This window comes from Sceloporus occidentalis, unplaced genomic scaffold, assembly GCF_023333645.1.
Source record: "Sceloporus occidentalis isolate IW3139 unplaced genomic scaffold, rSceOcc1.0.p SCAF_9, whole genome shotgun sequence".
NCBI lineage: Eukaryota > Metazoa > Chordata > Lepidosauria > Squamata > Phrynosomatidae > Sceloporus > Sceloporus occidentalis.
The window spans coordinates 17,643,265-17,661,419 of record NW_028316989.1 but is presented as its reverse complement, the minus strand read 5'-3'; the positions used below and the strand labels follow the sequence as shown (position 1 = coordinate 17,661,419).

General features: G+C 45.1%; 1 protein-coding gene across 4 annotated transcripts in view; it reads right to left on the bottom strand.

Moving 5' to 3' along the window:
* Positions 1-10,548, bottom strand: part of IGSF9B (immunoglobulin superfamily member 9B) — a 130,841-nt gene extending 120,293 nt beyond the window's left edge. For all 4 annotated transcript variants that reach the window (XM_089537670.1, XM_089537671.1, XM_089537673.1 and 1 more), the window contains exon 1: positions 10,252-10,548. In XM_089537670.1, the coding sequence (XP_089393796.1) occupies positions 10,252-10,339 (88 nt within the window). In that variant the 5' untranslated portion in view covers positions 10,340-10,548. The remainder of the gene's footprint in view (positions 1-10,251) is intronic.
* Positions 10,549-18,155: the final 7,607 nt, after the last annotated feature.

The following is an 18,155-nucleotide window of genomic DNA, read 5'->3' as shown; positions in this document are numbered from 1 at the left end:
CTCCACAATCTTTGCAAAGCTATATAGCTCCATACATTGTACTGTTTGTGTAGAAGCTGAAATGCTAGAAAGAACAGCTTATATCACACCTCAGTCATATATCATAACAAACAGCACACATTCCAATTCCCATCCTACAAGGACTATGTGCTTGCCTCTGCAGAGATCTCTCCAGCATCCTGCTTTGCCCCTTGTGCCTCTGTCAGGTCTCTGAACACTTTTCCTCTATGTTGCTGCTGCTTATGACTCAATTTTCTTTATATTATGCATTTCTCTGTGCTCTTTTTTTAAAACTGTCTAAGAAAACTACTGTAAAAACACAACTACTATACAGCAAAATGATGTGCCATATGTGATGGGAGGTGGCTTTAAAATCCCCTAAGCAAACCCATTTACACACAAGTATAAGCAATCCCCAATTTTGTCTATAACCCATCTCATTATAATATTGACGAAAATTAATAGCTCCCTCCTCCATTCCTTTCCTACCCTAGGATTTGCTCTGGACCAAAAAGCATAGTGCCTAAGTGTGTTTTACATGAACTGCAATCAAATGCCGCCTTGAGGCATCTGAACTTGCAACTCAGGAATACCAAGACTTTACTGATCAATCACCTTAATGCTGTTTTCAATATCTGCAAAGAGAAAAGTCAGCAGTTTCAGCAACACAAGATCAACAAAGAACTGTCCCTGCCAGTGATCGTTCTTACTACTGGAGAGAAAAGTACCATATAAAGAATGAAGTGCCATATAAAGAAATGAGTGAGGATGCAACCATGGATATCGCCAGTCCTAATCCATCACTCTAACCACTACACTACACTTGCATACTGGAATGGACCAGCTCAGAAGATGGTGGATTCTGGTTCACTGGAGCTTTGTATATAGCGGTTGGATAGCCGACTGTCATGGGATATGTTAGCTGTGGATTCCTAAAATGGCTGGAAGCTGGATTTGGTGAATCTTGGAATTCCTTCCAAAATCACAGCTCCACAATTCTAAACCCAAAGCAATGAATTCTTAGGAAAAACCTTGACAGACCCTACTTTCCAGAGAAATCTGCTTCACCAAGAAACCACAAATCCTTTAGCTTTTGTCAGCCTTCCTCACCCTAACCTGTGATTTGAGAAGTCTCTTCATCACTGCCCCACAAACCCAAACAAATCCTATCAGGAATTTATGGGTTGGGAGTGATGCGAACATCTTGGAAATATGGCTCACAGCAACATGGGACAACATGAAATCTTGCCTTCATCCCATCCTGCCCATTGGTATTGGAGGGCAGATCTCCACTCTTGCATTTGGGCAAGGATAAAAGATACGACTTGTCCTGTAGCTTTCCTTGGCAGCAAGTCACAGGAAGCTGAGTGGCATAATGCTCAGGGTATGCAGAGTGTTTCCCCGGTATCAGGTTGCCTCCAAATACACAGGGAAAGCTCTTTTGCTGGCACAGCTGGCAGAGTCTCTAGAGCAGTGTGGCTGGGGAAAGCTTCATTTCAGCAGGGCAATGAGGTAAGCAAAGGCCATGGCTCAGGTGGCAGAGCACATGTTTTGCACACTGAAAGTTCCCAGGTTCAATCCCTGACATCTCTGGGTTCAAAAGGATCTAGACATTCCAGAAAGCAGCTGCCACTCAGAAAAGACAGTAGTGGATAAGATGGATGGATGGCTGGTCCAGTTCAGCACACAGTAGCTCCATGGACTGATATGACAGGGATTCTTGTAGTCTTGGACATTGTGCTTTTTTAATTCTGGCTGTTTCTCTCACCTATGCATGACAAACCAAACCTGCTCAAAGTCTCTCTTCTGCAAAACTGTCAAAAGATACAACAGCCCCATCCCTTTTTGCACCTGCCTTCTCCCAGAACCTTGAAAAACAACATTGTTGGACCACAATTCCCAGAATCCACCACAGAGCATGGTCACAGGTCAATTTTGAGAGCAGAAATGGAAAAAAACCCTTCTGTCCAAAATTGAAGAGTTCAAGGAGTATAAACCTTCCACTAGCCAATGCCTACAGAAGACAGAACTTCCATGTCCATGGACAGTACTGTATACCAGATAGTAAGTACCAACAACAGGAGAGTGTCACCATCATGTCCCCTTTCCAAGATTCCTAGATGCGTCTTTTGCAGGACAATGTGTGGAAACCAAGACTTTTGATTTGATTTTGGTTTTGTGTATTAATCTCCCCCAATTAGGTACCTTCCAAATGGACTAAATTTTGGACTGCAACCCCCATGAGCCCCATGGCTCATGACATAGATGAAAGGCCCACAGTCCAGCACATCTGGAATAAACCAGGTCAGGAGAAAGACTGCTGCATATGCAAATATATATATATATATATAGGTTGATCAGCATCTTTCCCATGAAAGAGATCTCAACTTCTTCTTGGGCTAGCAATTAATTTGCAGGATGCACCCAAGAGCCCCAGGAGAAGCCTTCCAGAACATCCCACGCTCTCTTTTCACAGGTTCTCGTGCTGCACATACCAAGCATACACAGACACATACAAACACACTGGGGTAGGCAACAAATACACTTCAGACAGCTGGTGGTTCCTGCCACCTACAGTTACCATACCTCCTGGTGCGCACTCACGTGCGGTGTCAACAACACTCTGCATGAGGCACACCATCTTTGTGACACTTGCAGGGTATCCTCAGCCCACACCATACACTAAGCAGAGAGTACACAGCCATCGTACTGCACTCCCTTCTCATGCGTACCCTCACAGTGCACGCATTTATGAAACATACACAGAGAGAGCTCTAGACAGACACACTGAGCATAGTAATTCAGTGCCCACTTCTTCCTTTGCACTCAGAACAGCTCTTTGGTTTTCCTTTTTAAACCCATTGTATTTTTCTCTCATTGCACAAATGATAGGATTACAAAAGAAAAGCTCTTCTCCTTTCTCCAGCATTTATATAGCTTTAAAAACAATTGCACTTGCTCTTTCTCTACAAGAAAGATGCAGCGTGACCTTTCAGATGGGACCCTCTATTCAGGATGGCCCTTCACTATCAATCCTTGGGTTCCTGGTGCCCACTTTACCCTTTTACCCTCATGATCCTCTGGATCTGGCACATAGGCCTGAAGGTAACTGCTATTCTGGACAAATGGCTATGATGATCAATGAGTTCAATGTGGTTAAGCATGGCCATTCTCCCTTTCACTTCTTCAATAAAACAGCCAGACACAGTTTTAGAAAATAAAAAATAGTAACTATTTATCAAACAACAAGCTAAACACAATGAGCAAATAAAAATCACTTGGAGGTGATGAAACAAAAAGCCTTGTGAAAACTGGGAAAGCGAGCTTGGGGTCGTTCTGCAGCGTCAAGCCGAAGCAAAGAGTTGGGTTTCACAAATGCTATCACACCCTACAAAAAAGTACCAGTGCCAAGGCAACTTGCAGAACTTCCCTTATCTCAGCCCCATCACAGAAAGCCAACTGAAGTATAGATAAGGACATGCATCTAGATGCTGTTCTCATCCATGCACAGTTACATGGCTTAAAAAAAACCTGTCTAACATGAACATAAATGCTCAGGAAACCATAAGCATTCAGCACCAACTATTCCTGCAGTGAGTGCCAGATGAGGGCACTGCCAGGCAAGAAAGCCACTAGTGAGGCATGGAAAAGTCAGTTCAGCCTGGTTGACTAAGCAAGGGAGAGATATGCCTTTTCTTTCTCCTCCTCTGAACCACCCACCATTCAGTGCAAGTGAAACGAGAGGGATTCCTTCTCCTATAACATCTTCATACATCCACGGTTGATGGACTCCATGACCTTGTGGCATCAACAAGTTCACTATGCTGAGCCTGAGGATGGCAGAGAAGGAGCACTCTCAAATGGAAAGAAGTGGCACCCAAGCAGCTGCCACAACACTCAGATTAGAGACAAAGCAATATTGTCAATATATGCCAGCGCTGGCTTCTACAACTGCCAGCCTTCCTCCAATCTGGTACTCTCCAGGTGTGCTGGACTGCAACACCCAATGGCTGGGATCATGTTGCTTAGCCCTGAATAGAATACAGGCCATGTCTCTCTTATCTAGAGTTCCAAAAACCCAAAATATTTCAAAACCCAAAACTTTTTTCACGGGTGACTGAGCCAGTCATACTTTTTTTTTCTGATGGTTCAGTGCTCACAAACTTTGATTCATGCACAAAATTATTTTTTTTAAATATTGTCTAAAATTATCTTCAGGTTCTGTGTATAAGGTATATTTGAAACGTAAATGAATGTTGTGTTTAGACTTGGGTCCCATCTCAAAGATATCTCATTATGTACATATATGCAAATACAGATATTCCAAAATCCAAAAAACTCTGAAATCCAAAACTCCTCTGGCTCCAAGCCTTTCAGATACGGGAAACTCACCCTAGCCAGAGAATCAGTTACTAGATCATTGCTTTTACCCAAACATACCTGTAGGTAAAGCAATTAATGTAATAGTTTTACTCTAGTCAGGAGTAAAAGTAGAATTCTAGACATCATCCCCACACAACAAGGCCACTGAGTTGGTTACTGGGGATGGTGGGAGTTCTAGTCCACACACATCTGAAGCAGGGTCCAGATGGATTTCCTTTTTGGTGCTCTTGCCAAGTTCTGACAGCTACAGGCCAAATGTTGACTCTTCCAAGTACTGAACTGGAGGGCAATATGCAGGGCAATACTGTACCCAAGTTGGAGGCAGAGAGAGTGATACCAAAATTGGTCTAGTAACAAGAGAAGTCTTTCCCATCACATGCATCCACTCAGCTTGGAGACAACCAGGATCAAACCTGAGACCTTGTGCATCTTTGTATTCCATTTCCCAAGGAGTCACAATATGATCCTCAGCTCTAGCACCAAGAGGAACTCTCCTGGTTGAAATCCTACTAATTCCATTTCTCCTTATTGATTAACAGATATAGACAGAAGTTATATATAATTCTACAGTACATTCGAAAATGTATAACTGCATGTATAAATAAAGTTCACCTGAAACAAAAACAAAAAAAACAAATCCTACTAATTCCAACATCCACATGCTTCAGTGGCAAGACCAGCAGTAGCATCTTATTAGATCAATGGAACAGTGAATCTGAACTTTGAAGGCACTAGTCAAGAGTGTTGTTGTTATCATGTGTCTTGAGTCTCATTTACCTGAAATGCTTGATGCTGAAGGTGTTTGGGATTTCAGGGTTTGATTGATTGATTGATTGATTGATTGATTGATTGATTGATTGATGTTGGAATACCCTTATTTGAATATACATACATAATGAGATATCTTGGAGATAGGACCCAAGTCTAAACACAAAATTCAATTATGTTTCATACACACCTTATACACTTAGCCTGAAGGTAATTTTTATACGATACTTTTAATAATGTTGTGCACACAACAAAGTTTGGGTACAGCAAACCATCAGAAAGCAGAGGTGTCACTATCTCAGCCACCTATGAAAAAAGTTTTGGTTTTTGAAATATTTTGGAATTCCAGATAAGGGATATTTAACCTGTAGTGGCTTTTTCCTACATGACTGCAGCCTCTGGTCCTTGGAAGAAGACTGAGATTGCACATGGAGGATCCATTAGTAAGCCCTGTCCTAACTAGGTACTCTGCAGTTATGTGTGAGCTCAAACTCCATCATCTACATCCAGAAGGTATGGTGTTGTTGGCTAGGCATGACACTCCTACTGGATGCCAGATTGGAGTAAACACTATTAAACTATCATGAATAGGAGCTGATGATAAATCTCACTACTCTGGACCATACAGACTGATCCACTGCAGAGGAGGGAAGGGGAGGGGGTTGATTTACACGATCTGCCTGAATGCAGGTGGCAGCACTGCATCGGCCTTGTAAGTATGCCTGTAAAACGATTTACCACCTTACAAAAGTTGGTACTAGCCTGAGCGCACCTCTGTTTATGGCACATGAGTAGCCTTAAGGAAGGAAAAAAATAAATAAAAGCAATGTTTAAACATGTTTTTTTGGGTGCCCTGGACTCTATGAAACCAATTCTTCCTGGCCAAAAGAGAACAGGCTGCTTTTAGCAGTTGAAAAATCATGGATGCATTAACCCCCACAGGAAAATAATATGAACGAAACTGGGCATAAACTGTGATCTCCCCTGCAGATCTCTCCCATTGAGGGAGCTGTAACCTCACTGGGAGAGCACATGCTTAGCATGCAAAAGTTTATGGGTGCAACATACCAGCTGGTGGCAATGAGCCTTACTGAAGTTGCTAGGAAGTCAAAACAGACAACGCAGGTCATGGATAGAAGGAGTCTCAACCAATTCCTACGTAACCAAGGCACTGAACATCTCAGAACAAGAGCTTAACTTGAATCTGCTATGTCCAATACTCTTTAGTCCACTGGCTCCATACTGTGTATATGATGGATGGAAACATCTTCTCAGGGTCTTCAGCCTTCTGAATTGGACATGGCAAGTACTTAATCTGGGACCTTCTGCATGCAAAGCATGTCTTCTACTAGTGAGTATGACTCCTCTTCCTACTCTCAGGCACTCATGTGGCAACCAAGCCACAAAGGCTCAATCATTTGAGGAGTGCAGACCGGCAAGCAGTTCTAGCCTCCTTAAAATCACAAATCTATCATTTATACCAGTGCACCTGTAGAGATCTGATGTGGGGAACTGGGAACTTAGTTTCCCCAATGTTGCAGGGGAAATGTGCAGGGCTACAGTTGTGGGCTTTCTGTTCTTTCCTAAAAACTTGCCATGGACTGGAAGCCAACGGTCTGGGATCAGCACTGGTTCATGGACCACCATGTTGACTAGCACTGGCTTAGACCAGAGATGGGAGACCAAATGCTGCTGGAATACAATGCTCATCAGCCTTTGACCACTTGCCATGCAGGCTGTGGCTGATGGGAGTAGGAATCCAAAAACACTTGCATGGACACATAGGTCCTTCATCCCTGATTTAGGTCAAATCCCTCTGTTGGCCAAAATAAAATGACAGGTGGGGTGGGGGTTAGGATGGTAACTGGGGCTCATGAATTCCATTTGAACCTCACTAAATGTAAAAATTGTTGTTTTTTAATCACATCATGAATAAAAAGCACGTTCCACGGTTTCCTGACCCTGATTCCCATCTCTCTATTCCTGCCTCATTCAACATTGCAGACCTACAATGCAGCAGTAGCAAAGACTAGCTTCGGAAGGAAGATTCCCCACTCCACACACAAATCTAAGGTGCTTAGCAACCAGAAAATAAACGACACTGTAGAAATGCAATTAAACTAATGGAATGTGAACGTTGTTGTGGGAAATTGGTTCCAAGAGCCACATACGCTAATCCTGGAAATGTATGCCTGACACCGTCGCTTAAGCACATCCACGCTTTACGAAAAATCATTTTAAGAAAACCCTTTCCCGGGCAGAAAAGGAAGAACTGCCATGGGAAACTTTGGTTCAAAACACAGCATTTGCATCAGGCAGGTGAGCCGCCACACCTGAACGGAAACACCTCCGGGGAGTAAAATCACCACCAAGTGACCAAGTAGGAAAATAGAAATGGAAACAATATTCTGTCTTGGTTTCAGCACAAGTGGCATGTAAGGCATGTTATATGACTGGAGTAACAAGGTTTGGTTTTAAAAAACAGTAGTGGTTTGAGCGTTGGACTAGGACACCAGGAGACCAGGGTTCAAATCCCGGCTTGGCCATGGAAACCCACTGGGTGACCTTGGGCAAGTCACACACTCTCAGCCTCAGAGGATGGCAATGGCCCTCTGAAGAAACTTGCCAAGAAAACCCCATGATAGGCAGATGCCTTAGGGTCACCAGAAGTCAGAAACGAGTTGAAGCCACACAACAAAATGGTTTGTGGACATATTTGTAAAGCTGGTTTACATCGACATTTTCACAAGGAAAAAATCCATAAGGAATCCAGGTCCTGCTGCCTCCAGGAAAAAGAGAAGCATAGACCTACTTTCCTCCAACCATCATCCAATCCAGGCAGGAATCCCTTGGCCACAGCCCTTCTTGCTTTTTGATTTAGGAAAGCTCTTGTTAACTTCAAGAAAGGAAAATCTCTCCTAGAAAGTACTGTTGGCAGCATCCAAAGGCCTTCTGCCCAGAGATTACAATCTACAGTTGCCATCTGAGAGTGAACGTTTCATAAACTTCAACAGTTTTGGTTGCCTGCCCTTTGGGAAATGATTAGCATCTTCATAAGATGCTCACGGCCGTTCTAGCTTTCCTCCTCCTTCTCTGCATAATCCTTAAAAGGAATTATTATTTTTAAGTCACGCATTGCCAGATGCTGTTTCAGGACCATGTAAGTACATGAACCAATGCAGCCACACTGGGCAAAAAGTAAGGCACATTCCCCTGAACTTTAAGACATGTCACTAAATGGAGCGTCGTCGTTCCCCCCCATTTTCCACCGCAAGAAGCGCATTTTTGATCCAAAACTGCATCACGACGCAATGAGAATCGCTCTCCAAACCTCCCACCCACTTCTCCAAATATACTGAAGGAAACCCAATCTGGCATTTCTTTGCAAATGAAGCTGGCATCCCTCGCTCGCCCACCAGCGCCTACATGCCTAGAGAAAAATGAAGCAAACCACATGGTGCTCCCATTGAAACAAGCCATGTGTGGGATTCCCTCGCCATTAATAAATGAGACTAGAAATCTTGCTTGCAAAAAATAATGATGATGATGATGATGATGATGATGATGACGACGACGACTTTTCTGGGCAGCAAACTACTGCTGAAACACGCACGCCATTGACCGAGGTTTCATAGTTCACCCTTGAACTAGATTTTTCTGTCTCTCCACCATCCAAGCAAGACTTCTGCAGGGGGAAAAGCACCTATCTCTGCATGCAGCCTGATCCTCTGTAAGCCTGGCAGAGTCACAGAGTGTGATCCCAATGATAAAGCGCACAGCCAGGACAGATGCGCTTTGGAGAACCATTTCAGCGCTATAGTTTTTTGTGGGTTTTTCGGGCTACATGGCCATGTTCTAGAAGAGTTTCCTCTTGACATTTTGCCATCATCTGTAGCTGGCATCTGCAGAGAATGTCAGGAATAAACTCTTCCGGAACATGGCCACGTAGCCCGAAAAAAAACACAGAAAACTATGGATGCCGGCCACGAAAGCCTTCGAATTTCTGCACTGACTATTCATCTGCCTACAATTTTCTTGGATGACAAAACCATCCTTGGAAAAGGATGTCACTTGATTTCATGCATTTCACCTTGGTCTGAGGGCATGCCTGCCTGCAAAATGCAGGCAGAGCAAAATCCACATGGAAAAGGAAAGGAAAGGAAAGGAAAGGAGAAGAAGCTGTGTGCATCTTTCCCCAGTGTGCCAAGGCAAAGTCTGCAACCCAAGCCCTCCTCTTGGCACTGCAGGGTGCCTCTGAAAAAGTCCTTTCAGGCCCCATTGCTTCTCCCTGGCCCTGGTCCTCCCAAGCCAGTCCCTTCTCTGGGGCTGAAAGGCAAGGAGCAAGGAAAGGCAGGGATAAAAGCATGCTGGCTTTTGGGAAAGAAGCCTGCAAGTTCCTCCCATCTCCACCTTGTGTTCCTGGGACTTAGGAGGCAGTTTCAGAAGATGGTCCAAGTATGGCAAAGCTCAGCAGCATCCTTACTCTCCCCCCCCCCAAAAAAAAAAAAATCCCAAGAGAAGAAGGGATAAAGGGGGAGAAGGGGAAGGCTGGGAGAGGAGGAATGGAGAAAGAGGGAAAGAGAGAGTGAGAGAGGAGAGGAGAAGAGCAGGAAAGAGAGAGGGAGAGAGAAAAGAAGGAGAAGATGAAAATGAGAGGAGGAAAGAGAGGGAGAAAGAAGAGGGGAAAGGAGCAAAGACAGAGGAGAAAAAGGAAGAGGGGGGAAAGAGAGAGTGAGAAAGAAGGGGAAAGAGAAAGAGAGAAGGAGGAGAGGAGGAGAGAGGAGGAGAAGAGAGGGAGGGAGAGGGGGAAAGAGAGAATGGAAAGAAAAAGGGGAGGAGGAAAGAGAAAGAAGGAGACAGGAAAGAAAGGGAGAAGAGGGAAGAGAGAAGGAGAGGGAAGAAGGAAGGGGAAAGGTGGAAAGGGAGTGGGAGAAAGGAGGGGAGAGGGGGAAGGAGGGAGAGAGAGAAGACAGAAGAGGGGGAAAGAGGCAGGGAGAAAGAAGAAGGGAAGACGAGAAGAGGGATGGAGGGAGCAGAAAGGGAGCATCCAAGGGATGGAAGGAGGGATGGAGGGAGTGCCCCCCGTGGCCTTCCTCTCACCTTGAGCCGCCGCTGCCGTTGCTGCCGCCGCTGCCGTTCCCGAGGCTCCGATGAGGGTTGCAATCAAAGCGGCCACATAGCAAATCATAGTACTACCGCCCGGCGACCAGCAGCATCATCCTCGCGGGCGCCGACGGAGCCCTTCCCCTCCTCCTTCTGCCTGCCTGCCTCGGCCGCCCCTTCCCTCTCATGCCCTCCTCCTCCTCGCCCGGACGATGCCTTGGCCTTGGCCTTGGCCTGGGCCTCTACCTGCCTCCCGCCCGGTGCCTCCGGCTCCCTCCCCGGCCATCCTCGTCCTTCGGGGTCCCTGGGCAGCCCAGAGCCCTCTGCCCGCCGCGCAGCCTCGCCTGGCCCATTTGAGCCGCCCCGCCCACCACGCCCACGCGGACTCCTCATTGGCTGCCCGGGAAAAGGGGCGGGGCAGAGAGAGAGACCCCCCTCCCCTCCCTCCTCCCAGGGGGGGCTGGACAGCGCCAGGCCCACAGCCGCAGAATCATGCGCAATGCGAGACAGCGAGGGAGGGAGGGAGGGAGGGAGGGGAGGGCTTCCCCTGGCTGGCATCATCATGGGCACAAGGAGGCTGCCACTGGACCAGGAGCAGGGCAGCTGGGCAGGGAAGGCTCCGCAGAGCCCTCCCCAAGGCAGCTGGGGAGAGGGAGGGCAGGGAGGAGAGAAGGGAAGAGGGGAGAATGGAGGAGGAGGGAGGAGAAGGTGGGGAGGAGAAGGGGAAAGAAGGAGGAGAGGGAGGGGAGAGAGGAATGAGGAGAGGGGTGATGGGGGGAAGGGAGGAGAGAATGGGGGAGAGGAGGAGAAGAGGGAGAACGGGAAAGGAGGAGGGTAAAAAGAGTTAATAGGAGGAGAATGGGGAGAAGAAGGGAGTAGGGGAAGGGGAGAGGGGAGGAAGGAGGAGAGGAGGGGAGAGAGGTAATGAGGGGAGAGGGAGGGGAGAGGGGAGGAAGGAGGGGAGGAGGGGAGAGAGGTAATGAGGGGAGAGGGAGGGGAGAGGGGAGGAAGGAGGAGAGGAGGGGAGAGAGGTAATGAGGGGAGAGGGAGGGGAGAGGGGAATGGACAATGGGTGGAGGGAGAGGGGAGGGGAAGAAGGAGTGGAGGAGAGGAGGAGAATAGGGGAGTAGAGGAGGGGAGAAGTGGAGGAGAGGAGAGAGGAGGAGGAAAGATGGGGAAGAGAAGAAGGGGAGGGAGGGGAAGAAGAGGGGGCAGAGATGCCCCAAACTCCCCTTGGTATCAGTGCCCCCCCAGGAGGGTGTGAGGAGTGTGGGCAGCACAGGGTGACCCCCTTAAAGAGTCTGACCCCACTGCTCCCCAGCCTCATCCATTGGGCATTGCCCTGCGTCCCTTTAAAGCCATGGGGTGAGAGGGGGAGGCTGAATGGGAAAAGAAAGGAGAAGCCCACGGCTTTTTTTGTTTTTGTTTAAACTTTTAACAAAATTTCATTCTTTTTCAATGTTCTTTCAACACATTTAAAACCCAGCTTTCACCTTCGCCCCATGAGACAACACATGTGTCAATACACTCAAGGCTGCGCGTAGGACATCATGATGTAAAGATGTCATTTTAATTTGGCCGGTTGTTTGGGGTCGCAACTCTTGCCGTGACTCTCGGTGATACACAGGAATTATGATTTGTGAGTAACTTTAGTGCAGAAATGCATTACTAAGGATTCTGTATGGCGTGGCATGGGAGGAGGTCAGTGTGGGCGGGCGGGATAGCATGAGTTACTGCACCAAGTGATGCCAACTCTAGTGACACCGCTGAGCAACATCTCTTTCCTCTCCTGATGTCTCCATCCCACCCTCTTGGACCTGTGTGGGATGGCAGTGCCCACCCACCCCCTTCTCCTGCTCTGAGTTAGGCATGACTTTGGCAGCCAAAGACTTCATCCCCTTCTTTTGGCATGCCCTCATTCCCTTGCCACCAAGACCGGAGAGAAAGGTGGCATGGCATGCCAGGCGTTAAAAAGCCACAGGAGACTATTGGGAGTCCCAGCAGGGCTACAATGCACCTTCATCATTAAATTCAAAGATATAGCCATGTTAGTCTGTGGAATCAGTATGTACAGAGATCTTGTCACCCCTTTGAGACTAACTGAAAGAAAGGAATTGGCAGCATGAGCTTTCCTGGACTTCATGTCTATTTCTTCAGATGCATGTAACGCATCTGAGGAAGCAGACTGAATTCTATGAAAGCTCATGCTGCCAGCTTCTTTCTTTCAGTTAGTCTCAAAGGGGTGACAAGATCTCTCTACATACTTCACCATTAAGTACAAGAACATCCCAAATCCATCAAACACTGGTACCTTTGTGAAGTTGAAGGCTTTCATGGCCAACATCCATAGTATGGGTTTTTCAGGCTATGTGGCCATGTTCTAGAAGAGTTTGTTCCTGAGTTTATTCTCTGAAGATGCCAGCTACAGCTGCAGGTGAAATGTCAGGAATAAACTCTGACCAACTTTAGTGGGAGGCCCCCCCCCCCCAAAAAAAAACAGATCCTTTTCTAGGATCTGAACTGTATTACATTTAGGAAAATGAGGCAAGGCTCCTGTACCAATAAAAGGTACATAAAAGAAACTGTTTTGGCTGGAGAAGCTTTTGCCACCAGTGCATGACACCCTCATAGGTCTTCATTTGCAAAAGGAGAGGTGTTAACTCATGCCTTTTCTTTCTTTCTTTCTTTCTTTCTTTCTTTCTTTCTTTCTCTCTTTTTCGTCTTCACTCCAAGAGTCCCAAGGTTATGCATTAACAGCACTTTGTACATGGACAATGATTCTCTTCCCCAGCCACTTTCTAGAGGCAAGGAAGAGCAGCCTCAGTTCAGAGAAGATGCTATATTTGGAAAGGACTCACCACATTGAAATGAGGCTGCTACACTTGCTAACCTGCATATTCCAGCCATATGTAATGTACCTTTCAATCATTCTCTGTTTCAGTGGGGCAAAACAGGTAAGAGATTGAAGGTATACTGTGATGATTAAAAACACAAAGAAAGGTCACAGCTGAATATTAAGGAGATCAAATTAATGACCGCTGATGATTTACATAACTTTAAAGTGGGTAACAGAGACACTGAAATAAAGATTTCCTATGCCTTGTCTGTCATTAATCAAAACTGAGACTGTAGTCAAGAAATCAGGAGATAACAACAACTCGGAAAGGCAGCCATGAAGGCTCTAGATCAGATTCTCATATATAAAGACGTATCATTAAATACCAATGTCAGAATCATCCAGGCCATAATAGTTCTGATTTCGATGTATGAGTATGGATGCTCGGCAGTGAAGAAAGCTGACGGGAAGATTCATTTAAAATACAGTGCCAGAGAAGGGTTCTGCGGATACTATGGAGCATTAGAAAGACAAATGAATGAATCTTGGAGCAAATCAAGCCTGAACTCTCAGTAGAAGCAAGAATGATTAAACCAAGGCTGTCATACTTTGAACATATCATGAGTAGACATGGCTCATAAGAACAGATGATAATGCTTGGCAAAATGGAAGGCAGGAAGAAAATGAAAAACAAAAGGAGGCAATACTATAGGTGGATTTATTCAGTGAAGGATGCCATAGCCATGAGTTTGCAAGCCCTGAGAATGGAGGTTGATGTGTGCCTTCTAAGAGGTTTCTCATTCATAGGGTCACTATAAGTTGACGCTGACTTGATAATGTGCAATGTTGTTGTTGTGTGCCTTCAAGTCATTTTGGACTTACGGCGACCCAAAGGCAACCCTATCATGGGGTTTTCTTAGCAACATTTCTTCAGAGGAGGTTTGCCATTGCCTTCCCCATGACAAATTATTTTAACTAAATGGGGTAAAATGAGTTTTCAAAGATTCTGTTTATGCAACTTTTTTAAAAAACCCACCAAATATCTCCAAAAGCACGAATATTTCTATTCTGGAGTCGGGAGCGAACAATGTGGGTGGGGAGAATGATTCATTTGCCTTTTCCACTGGCAGAATGCACAAGATCAAGCCAGGATAAAGAAAGTTTTGGGGGAAAGAACCATGGAGCCAGACAAGATGTTCTAGACATGGTTCCTAGAAGTCCTAGTCTCAAACATAGCTATGGCCTTCACTTCAAAATAAAACAGAATAGATGTCAGAGGTAGGAAAACTCTTAATCCCAGGCTCTGGGAGGGAAGAATCAAAATCTAAACAAGGCAGGGAACCAATGTCTGAGTAGAAGAATGGAGGTTTCTATTCTAAGTGGCTAAAAAGTCCCCAAATATTTCTTCCTCAAAGTGTCAGATCATCCAGGCAGAACTTGAGCATACTAGCAGTTACTGCTGTGATTTGTGGGGAGTGATATTTTGTTATGAACTGCCCAAATACCAGGGACATAAGTCATGTGAGGGGCCAGTCTTTGCATGGTCCAATAAATCTCAGCGTAATAGCAGAGTCCTCCTTAGGCCCAAGTATCTCTTTCTCTCTTTGCTATGACTGATCTCTAGCTTTCCGAAGCTTGAAAAAATCGTTTCTTTTTACTGCAGTTCATGAATTCTCCCAGCCATAACAGCCATTGACTATGCTGGCAGGGGTATCCTGGGACCTGTAGTCCCAGAAAGTACATTTTTCCAAGCTCTTTTCCTGCATAAGACAGTTTGTTCAAACAGGAGAATTTAAATAGCACCTGTGAGCAGTAGTGCCATTACAACAGTCTGTGAAAGTTGATATTTTTATTAAATCTATCGTATATAGAGGATTAACCCATTTTGTTCCCAGTGCAGTTATGATAGTGCCTCTCCTCATGCTGTTTTGAGCCCCCCAAAATAAAATACATGTTGGTCCAAAGGGAATTTATTTTGTGCACCTAATAGGACAAGGAAGGGGTTTTTCTGCATATATGTCAAGCTGCTTCCTGCAACACAAAACATTGCACCAAGAAATCAAATTAACTAAAGGATCTACTTAGTACATGAGAAGCAACCAGGCTCTTGAGACATCCTGGAAGATCTTTGATGAAAAGCTTAACTAGAGCGATCAGTTGTTTGCACCAGGACAGTCCAAAACTTATACTGAGAACTGCTGAATTCAATAGGGACAAGTGGACTTAAAGGAGTTTTCTTAGTTTGAACCTGGAGAGAGGCTCCAGCAGTTGGACAGCTCCTTTAAAGCAGCACTACTCAAAGGGTGGTCCCTGGGCTGGTGCTACTACTACATGAGTCATCTGGTGCTACTAGTCTCTGGCAAGTTGTCAGAAAAGGGAGGGAGGGAGGTGTCCAAAGGACAAAAATGTGGTACCCAACTTCTGGAACATTAAGAAAAAGAGATCACTGATACTCTGTAATATATAGGTAAATGTTACATCAGGAACACAAACTCTCAACAGATTTAGAACAGTTTTATTCAGCATTCAGAGTTGATCGCAGTACAAAATTGTTGTCAGGACTGAACGTTTTTTCAGTTATACAGTATACTTAAAGTCCAAACATTTCACCTGTTACAAAAGTCTTCATCCCATTTGCCAGCAACTCAAAATACTTGGTCTTCCCAGAATTTACACCTCCTTCTTCAAGCCCTCCCCAAGCAACCACTTCCCACAAGAATGTCTTTGGTACCTTGCAGCTCACAAGTCTTCTCCACACATCTGCTCATTATCTCAGGCCACATATGATGCACAATTTCCTTCCAACATTAACAGTTGAATGGCATATCCCATCATTCTGCATTAGTACACATGTGCTCAAGCATAGCACTTAAGCACAGCAGGACCATGATTCTAATATCATCCACATCAGATAGAATCATAGAATGTTGGAAGAGACCATAAGGGTCATCCATCCAACGTCTTGCACCTCCGACAGATGGCCATCCACCAATTTACTCCATCTTCAGTATGACATCCATGACATCCATTCAAATATTTTAACAGGGCTATCATATCACCCCTTAACCTGAGGTGCACTGCTGTGAAATTCATACTAAAACCTGGAGCCGGTTCACCATCAACCTGACAGCCACAAGGTACCAAACATATGGGAACGCCATGCTAACCTGCCACCCAAGAGGTAAAACTGGAAAAGCAACATGGAGTTCTGCAGCCAGAATTGTGTTACTGTACATATGTTTATGTATGTGTGCTTAAAAAGAGGATTTTAACATCAGTACCTGTTTAACAATGGTGGGTGGGTGTATGTGGGGGGGATATGCCTGATTTTAAACTGATTCCAAAGTGCAGGTGTATTATTCTATATCATATGGACAAACCACACATAAACATCATTAAATGTATTTTCTTTAATTAACGTAATTTGTAGTGTAATGCAATGTTTAAAATGTATTTAAAATGTAGGGGTGGCAAGGGAGGGATTTCTTAGCAGGCATACTATTTGGTCTAGGATTGACCCTGACTGTAAAAGATAGTCAATGGTAATGGTATGGTGAAATGAATGACACCTTTCTTTTGAGGGCTATAAGCAATACATGGAAGGAAAATGTCAGGACTACAGTGAGCTATGTCCACACACACACACACACTACAAACTGCAACTCTGATGAGAATTGCTCGGACTAGAACCCAGAATATCCTAGCCAGCATGGCCAAAGGCCATTGTGTTTGGTGAATTCTAGGCACTGTAGTCCAAAAAGGTAGTGTTTCCAAGCTCTCTTCTCTCACTTTTTTCTCTTGGGGTTCCCAGCATATATGCATATGGAAGCAGAGGGTTATCCATACTATTCATATTCTTGATTCTGGTGGTTGTGGTCCAACCAAGTAACTTTTCCAAGCTGGTGTGAACCAAATGCACCTTGATGAATGGTCACTCCAAAGCACAGAGGAAGGTGGCCCCAAGGAACAACTTGCATCCTTTCAACAATTCAGCAAACCAGGGGGAAACTGCTGAGTTGGCTTCCAGTGTCATTGCCAATTCATCCAAGCTGGGAATAGAAAAGCAAAATTGTCCCTGAAACGAGATTCTGGAAGGCACCAAAGGTCAAATAAGTATCAAGATTTTATTCTGCTTTCTCACATCTCCCCCTCCCTCCTACCCTCACCCTGCACTTCTATCCTTAAATTACCAATGGTTTATTAGTGACTAACTATCACAGCTGCCTTGAGGGAGGAAACTATTTCAGATCCTTCGGTACCAGTCAGAATAATCCACCTGCGAGCATGAATCTTTTTTTCGGGGGGGGGGGGGTATGATAACTCATGCAAAATGGGTCAATTGAATCATATTTTTTAAAAACCTCTTCCTCCCATTAGCACATTTCCCAACATACTGTGTTAGTCATCAACCTCACTAATAGACTCCCTTGCACAACATGCACTGTATCAGACGACAAGATTTGTCTGTCGTATCTTATTAGCCTCCTATAAGGATACCTCGGTCTTACCTTGTCAATTATTTTCCCAACAAAACCTCGATTTGACTCACCCCCTTTCATTCTCAGTGCTTTGTGACTCACTTGAGCGACAAGGAATGAAATGCCCTCTGGAGGCAATTTTCTAAAGAGTCTTCTGAACCAGACTTTGGGCCTGATCTCATGCGCCAGGTTCCCAAAATTCAACAGATTGTGAAGACGTGAAGATTGAAACTTCTGGTTCAGATTAAACATCTACCAGTTCTTGGATCTTGTCAGCATCTGTAGGACGAGCATGAAGCCTTCCCTGTTGTTGCATTACTGACATGAAGGTTAGGTATGGTTGGCTAAGAGTTGCCACCTGGGCAGGAGCCCACTACCAAGAGCATTTTGGGTTTGGTCCTCCTTTTCACCATTGCAAAATGTCTCACTCATGTGTGACTCCCACCCAAACAGTCGTGGTGATGGTGAAGGACGGTGAGAAGGAAGAGCAGTGGATACTGCTGCCTGCTTGTTCACTGGCTCTTACCTGAGCATCCCAGATGATAAAAAGAAGTAGTCACAACAACTGGGGATAATGTCAGTGAGAA